Raw genomic sequence first — 8196 nt, forward strand, 5'->3', positions numbered from 1 at the left:
TTGATACGATGTTGCTCATTGGTTGCATATTTCTGAGCAGAGTACTTTTTAAGTTCACTTCTATAATTTTCATCAGTCACATATCGAGAACTTGCACTTCGTTTGACATTCTCTCTGGGAACTTCATTGTTCATCATAATGCTTCAGAGCCATTTCAATTTTCTCATGTCTCACTACTTCATTGCTTTTGTATTCCCGCTTTTGTCTCTCAAGTTTATGACGTGTTGTTAAACTTACATTGCACTTGTCAAATCTTTTGCAAGTATGAGCATAATCATCAGAATTGATTATTTTGGCACAATATATTTGGGGATCAAACTCTTTTTCTAATTTGTCAATGTAGCCCTACAGTAATTAAGTAATGTACTGTACTTTTATTAGTCTCTTGCGCCCCCTGTTGGCTGTGCATTGCACAACTAGTGTAAGAGAAAGCCAAACATACTGAAGTTTACAACATACAGTACATTGTTGTCTCTTGGCAATTTGTGACACCTGTACAATGTTTCTTTCTTCTTTAAGTGCAGGTAACGATTGTTTTGTATGTCGTGTTCATTTATTTTGTACAACATTAGTCATACAGTATAAGGGTTCCGCCCTCTTTTTTACAGGAAGAGTATGAGCATGAGTTTCGTTTCCTTCATTTCTTTCATTCCTATCAGCGCAGAGGTGATTTGTGTAAGTACATCATTTTACTGTATTGTATTGAAAGTGAATCTCGACAGAGCTTTTCATTGAGATTGATTCTAATGCTATGCTGTACTTTGAGACACAAGCATAAATAAAACACATTCAGTAAAAGGTGTTTTGTAGAAACCATGTAGGACTTAAATGTGAAAAATTAAATTAACCCTTTCGGTCATGATTTTATAATAAAATATAATAAAAAAAACATTTATGTCTACTCTATGGGAAAAGACGTTGCACTTCCAAGGCAACATTGGAAATAAAGTAGACAGATAGACAGGTCTCTTCTGATAGTTAATGGATCACACTAGCATCAGAGGATGAACAGAATCCCTGACAGATTATTAATAGAGGAATAGGGTGCTCTTCCTTTGGGCAGGCTAGCTAAAGGTCTTATTGTGTCATAGAAAGGGTTACACATTAATGCTCATGGCAGCAACTAGTCTCTTCTTGAATGATGCGAAGATCTCCGCTTCGACCACTTCAGTTGATAACCTCGTCCAAAGATTCAGCACCCTTCTGTGGAGAAGATCCTTCGCCCCTCGGTTCTAGATTTGCTCTCTGTTCTCTGTAACTTGTGAAACATGATTGTCACCAGTAACTTTGTTTAACCCCTTATCAATCTAAAATACAAAATCAATTGTATTCTTTCTGTTCAGTTCCTTTTTTCTATTCACAGAGGCTGTGTGGTCCAGTGGTTAAAGAAAAGGGCTTGTAATCAGGAGGTCCCCAGGTCCAAATCACACCTCAGCCACTGACTCATCGTGTGACCCTGAGCAAGTCACTTAACCTCCTTGTGCTCCGTCTTTTGGGTGAGACAATATTGTAAATGACTCTGCAGCTGATGCATAGTTCACACACCTGAGTCTCTGTAAGTTGCCTTGGATAAAGGCATCTGCTAAATAAACAAATAATAATTCATCATGGAGAATGCACCAGACCAGCAGCTTGATGAAAGAAGGTAAATCAAATGTAATTGTTTTATCAATAACAAAAACAATGTGGAAATAAGACTGAGTTATACATGAACAGGCAGGAAAGATGAACAGGTTACCGATTTGTAGGATCCTCACAGCGTGCCTCTGTGCTGCGTAAGGTAGTTCATAGAAACATACATTCCATTTCCTGTTCACTTTTACAATCAGTGGAAGTGATGAGCAAAGAAGCGAAAATCTGCATTCTAGCATCAGAGAAATACTGAATATACCATACTGAAAGTGACAATTTGATGTGGTTGTAATAGAATCCTATACATAATCTCTCGTAAAATCAGCATGATGGAATTTGAGGGTGAAATTAAGATTTTCCTTTGCCCGTCTGTGTGGCAGCATTTTGGGTATCCGATGGAAACAATAAACAGCAGAGAATGTGACAAGACACGAACAATATGTAAGTACTGTAAGAAAATAGTGCCATACACCGCAGCTAACACAAGCACAAGCAAAGACACCTACAGAACCACCACAGCTCAACTAAAATCCACCAGGTCTGAAGAGACTCAAGCAGTACCACCAGCACCCTATAAGCAGACTACACAGTCTCGTGAGGGCACCAACACCCTAGGTGGGCACCATCTTACCCTAGGAGGGCACCCAGAAAGTCCACCGGCTGCCCTTACTTGCACGTTATTCAAGGACCTGAAAGCAGTTGCGGAACACAGACGATGACCCCCCAACGATTCTCACACAAAAAAAAAAACATTTTTTAACTAGTGATATTATTTAGATAACATTAATATTCATGTATCTCATAAGCTTTCGAAGTGAATTATAAAGCTTCGAATTATATGAGCAAATTGTTGCATTCGTTCATATCATTGAACAATTGTTTCATCTTGATGGAACTAAGGGAAGGAAGTCCAAACAGGGGTGTCTGAACAGCCTAATAGGCAGTCTGTGTACGCGACTTCGTGAACACTGTGCGACGCCCCTAGATGATTTTTCCCGGCTGGACAGCCCCTGGGCCTTCAGGGCGACCTCCCGTCCTGGCTTGAGGGGTCCTCCGTTGTCGGCAATTTAAAAAAAAAATCGCCAAAGTTTTCCTTTCTAAAGCCTGTTTTCTCGCAGTTCATTATCTTTCCGCTTGGTGGTGTCTTCCTGCCTGGACCACCTACTTGATGCCCCCAATGTTGGGGGGCCATCCCCCCATGACCACAGACCCCCTTTGATGCCCCCTTGGCTGCCTATTTTTGAGACTTCGATGCGCTGACCATGGGGGCAGGTCCGGGAGGGGATGGGTCTGTCTATGAGCAGCCTATTCTGCTACCTTACCACCTAAGTGACACCAATGCCCCCAGAGGTCGGAGGAACACCCCCGACCACCACCCCCAACGTCCATGGACAGCCTACGTGGAGCCTGTAAAATCAGTTGCATTTGGAATGCTGTTTTGGACTTTTTTTAGCTATGGTCTCCCAAGTGTAACTTATTTGATGGGCCTCAGATAGGTGGTCTCTGGACAATCCATTCTCAAGACATATTTATTATTTAGGTGCATATTTAAAATAAAACCATTTGTATAACACTCTGGACACACCACTTAACATATGTATGCCATTTAAAACTCATAAAAATTCATATTTTTATCCATAGACAGCCTACGTGGAGCCTGTCAAATAAGTTGCAGGAGGGCACTTCCTTTGTGAACTGGTGAGAATAACCTTAAATTTGGTGCTAAGACCTGGGGGCATCGAATGCTTAATCGTAGGGTCCTTACAAACAACATATTAAAAATCCATGTCCCTCAGAGGTTGGGAAGTACTTTAAAAAAATCAAGAAAATATTCAAGAAAAAAATAACAGTCACTTTTTATTCACAAGTCAGCCAATTAAGCACTTAACGAACTCGCTCAGACTACAAACTTTGCACACTGCCTAAGGGGCCCCTGAGAAGCTATATATTTCAAATTGGAGTCATTTGGATTCATTTGGAGCTTTCTGTGGGGTGTCCTCGAAAAGCCTATAGAAATTAATTAAGTTGTTCGTGGGATGCGCCCTGGCAGAGTGCCCAGAGGTCTCACGGACCCCAAATTTCACACAGTGGTAGCCCGATGCACCTCGAAAGACATATCGAGAGCATGAGGCATCTTTTTTAGAGTATATGCAAGATTCTCTCACACAGGCCTCTTGCACTCACAGCTTAACAGAGCCTCTTGAAATAGATGAGAGACAACTAGGTCTAGGGTTTGGATTTACACTCAGGAAGGTTCTAGAGACCCCTGACAGTCAAGGATATCAAATTTCAAGGTCCTGTGACCTTTGTAACCCCCTTTTCTAGACGTCCCACTTGCAACTTAAACTATGCAAAATCCATAAGTAATCCATGGACGCTGTCCCTTTTTGGGCCCATTTAGTATTAAAAAATGTCGTAGGGCTGCAGAACGTAGGACACCGACACAAAGCACCGTGACAAGACATATATGTCAATTTTGGGACGATCGGACCTTTCTAGGTGCTGTACACGAAAAGCCTATAGAAATGAATGGAATAAGTTACACATGTATCTCGTTCCCATTTCATACCCTGAGGTCCGACGGACTCCAGACTTCACTTGCTGGTTGTCTGGACACCCCCAAATGTCATATCTAGAGCACAGTTCTCTAGAACAAAGATACATTTTTCACAGCATTTTATTCTAGAATCTCCCTCACAGCCCTCTTGCTCACATAGCCAGACAGAGCCTTTGTCTTACAGAGTTAGGATAAGAGTATTGAGCAGAAAAAATATATATCTAGAAAGCATCTAGAGCTTCAGAACTCTGCGGCAGGTTCGATGGGGCCCTGGACTACCACAGATTTCTGAATTTCAAGGCACCTATTTTGGCCCATTCAGTAAGTTTTAGGTGGGCACTTCCTGCATGACTAAGCAGTAACACAGGAAGTGTCCACCTGTGACTTATTCAATGGGCCTCAGTTAGGTATTCAGTGGACAATGCATTAACAAGAGACATTTAATTCACTTATTTGTATTTATTGACAAAACCACATGTTCAGTGCTCAGGACACACCATTTAACACGTTTATGTAATTTAAATTCACAAACATTTATACTTTGTATAAAAAAAAACATCTGTCCACGCACAGCCTATGTGGAGCTTGTCAATTAAGTTGCAGGTGGGCACTTACTATATGACTCAGCAAAAGCATAGCTTCAGAGCTAACGGTTCTCAACTAAACCACTTGTTTTACACCCAGAACAGTCCAATGGTGGTATTTATCAAACTTGCAGTTCAATAAAGAGCATCATTTTCCAAAAAAAACACTCTGTCCACAGAAAGCCTAATTGAATTAAAAATAGATTGCATGTGGGATGTACCCTGGCATCACGTTCGGGGGGTCTTACAGACCCCAAATTTGACATGGTGACACCTTGAGAGCCCCTCGACAACATACTAAGGGGGGTGGCCTTTTCGGTGCCGTTTTGGTCAAAAGTCAATGTAATGGGTTTAAAGGGCACCGGGCAGGCACAGTGGGCACCCACGGTGTGGTCTGGGGCAAAATCGAGTGAAAACCAACCAAAACATCTTTTGTGCCATAAATGATCAAAAACGCACTTTTAACAGCTCTGGGGGATGCCCAGGCACCGCCCGTCATGAACTGTGGCGATGATGGACATCGGTGGTGCATCCCAGGGGCTCTGGCATGCAAAAGTGTTATTTAGTAGGTAAGGGGACAAATAGGCATTCTGTGGACGTGAGTAAGACTATGGTGAAGTTTAGTGTGGAAGAGGGCACCGTAGGCACTTCATGGACGTGATGAAGACCATTGGAAAGACTAGTAGGTAAGGGGACCAAATGACACTGTGGACACTTATGATGGAGCCTATGGTGAGTGGACAATAAGAGACCCCCATATGCCCATTATAGCTCGAGACCACCTCTAGTGGTGTCCATACAGTGCGTTTGACCCCTAAGCCCTGCCTTCCAAGATTTTGGGAAAAGATGCCCACTCATAACTTATATAGCTTTCACGGAGGATCCAAATTCAATCTACAAAATCTTCAAGACACTTAACTCCAGGTTGCTCTGGGGGGATTGTCCCTGTAATAAGTGCACTGTAAGTCGCTTTGGATAACAGCGTCTGCCAAATGCATAAATGTAAATGTAAGTCGAATAAAAGACCAGTCATCTTGTTCTCGTGAACCCAGTATCGTGTATCGTCACACCCCTAATATTCATATATTAATGTAATCTTTTGGACTGTGGTGAGAATGTAGCTTCGCTTGTTTACTGTTTCAGAGCTAGATTTTTTAAAAGAAATATAAATGATGAAGGAAGCCTGCAAAAATCTGGGAACAGGTTCATCATGAAGTGTCTGGAAATTTATGAGGAGCACATCACAGATGAACTGAAAACAGTCATCCATGGATACATGGCTGAGGTGAGGCTGTGCAAGTCTCTACAGTCTTTGTAAAGCCGTAGCATCCCACAATTACATTGAGTTTACACTAATATAATGAATGTGCTGGGGGATTAGATCCTTATGAATTGTGCACAGTTCAGACTGGACTGCAGTTCTAACCCTCATGTATGTAGTGCCTTTGTGTAACCTGGAAGTTTTACATGGCATTCTGTCCTTTGTAAATCGGTATTAAGTTGTTGTTGTTGTTGTTGGTTTTAGCTTTGCTGTCTGTAAACTAACTCTCTCTCTCTCTCTCTCTCTCTCTCTCTCTGTGTGTGTGTGTCTCTGCTCCTCACCAGGTGCTGCACAGCATCTTCTTTCTGGGCAACATTCACAAGAACAAAATTATGCCTACAGATTTCTTTGCAGAGAAAGAATTTTCACAACTATACAACAAGTTTTCAAAACCTTTTAATGAATTCTGCACCCACCTGCCAACCCGCACACCTTTTTCCATCCTCCTTGATGTGGTCAGTATAGATCAGAAAACTAGTGACATTGTCCTGTGTCTCTTCCACCTGCTTTATTCCACAGTTAGCACATCTAACAGATGAGATGTCATTCTATTAAAAAAAATCTGTTCAAGCTTTTTACACCCAAATCCAATAACAGTTTTTTCCCCTTTAAAAATGCAGGTGGTAAAGATTAAAGGCAGTCAAAATGAAATAGAGGTAATGGAGTACCTTTTGACTTTATTAAAACAACTGAATGTGCCAAAAAAACCATATTTCAACTATTACACCTTGGAGGCCACTGTCATCTGCATTTGTCATTATGAAATGACAGGGGGAGAAACAACGAACAAGTTCTATGGAGCCTCCCTGTCCTGCAAGGGGCTTAGAGAGCAGCAGGTCATCATTTCCCTCTCGTGTCGACACACATGGACTCTGAAAGTGGCTTACGCAGTGGCCCTTGCAGATGAAGGTGGTGCCATCCAGCTTCCACAAACAGTGAAATGCAAAGCCTTTAAAAGAATCAGGGGAAATGACCGCTATTGTGAAAAACCTCCATGCAAAAATTGCATTACTATATTCAAAGGAGCTACGTTCGAGCCTTGTCACAGTGAAGCCGATGAAGAACCAAAGTGGCCCTATGGCAACTGTGCTGAAACAGAGTCTCTCAGCAAACTCCTCAATGCAGATCCAGCACTCTGTGAACAAGTACAAGTTCTGAAGAACAACATGACAGCTGACCTAGACCTTGAAAAATACACAGTCTGGAAAAATGCCACGAGCAGGCTGGTAGAGCTGCTTAGAGGGACAGAATATGTGCGTAATGGCAATGATATTCTGTTCTTTGTCCCCTAACCCTCCCCTCCGAGTCCTTTTTAGCTCCACTCTGCCAGTATGGCATGTATCTTGTAAAAACCAGCTAATTCCTGATCCCTCCTGATCTACATGTGCTATGAATGATTCTCTTGTACTATCTGGAGATCCAGATACCTCAGGCTGTAGTAATTGGTCTGTGTGGTAGTAATTTAGGATGTGTAATTTTATACTTTTATAAAAACATTTTATATATATATATATATATATATATATATATATATATATATATATATATATATATATGTGGGTGTGTGTGTGTGTTAAAAAGATGTATTGTATCCCTGGAAATCAATTCACCTGGTACCTTAAATGTATTATCTGTGTGTTACTTAATGTATCAATGCTGGGAATTTAAAATAAATCAAACATGAATACATCTTATTAGAAATAGCCTAGCTAAAAATCTCCATCATTAAATACTGGAAAGGAGAGAAATGTCCAACTTTCACAGAATGGAAACATGTAATGACATGTGTATTACAGCTGGACGGGCTCCACCAGACACACAGAGGAAAATGAAGAGACTCCCTTAAAAAACAAGCCTATTTTAGGTTAGTTGATGAGTAGAGGTCAGTGAGTTTACTGTGGTAAAGGTCAGGTAGATGACATGATTGTAGGGTATTTGGTATGCTAAATAGACAGGAACCATTAAAGTGCCCATCTTTCTCACACCATTATATGTAAGGGAAAACTATATATGGATAGATGTAGACGGGAACCGTTAAAGTGCCCGTCTTTCTCACACCATTATATGTAAGGGAATTTAGGGTCTTGAAATATGTGAGCTAT

The 8196-nt window shown here is 41.2% G+C and overlaps 1 protein-coding gene across 1 annotated transcript; it reads left to right on the top strand.

The window, feature by feature from the left end:
* The first annotated feature begins 616 nt into the window (after positions 1-616).
* Positions 617-7562, top strand: LOC127631413 (uncharacterized). Its single transcript, XM_052109528.1, has 4 exons — positions 617-675; positions 1364-1645; positions 6379-6549; positions 6715-7562. Exons 3-4 carry the CDS (start codon positions 6427-6429, stop codon positions 7384-7386), a joined length of 795 nt encoding a protein of 264 aa, XP_051965488.1. The 5' UTR covers positions 617-675; positions 1364-1645; positions 6379-6426; the 3' UTR covers positions 7387-7562.
* Positions 7563-8196: the final 634 nt, after the last annotated feature.

The sequence above is a fragment of the Xyrauchen texanus genome, chromosome 38 (assembly GCF_025860055.1).
Source record: "Xyrauchen texanus isolate HMW12.3.18 chromosome 38, RBS_HiC_50CHRs, whole genome shotgun sequence".
Taxonomy (NCBI): Eukaryota; Metazoa; Chordata; class Actinopteri; order Cypriniformes; family Catostomidae; genus Xyrauchen; species Xyrauchen texanus.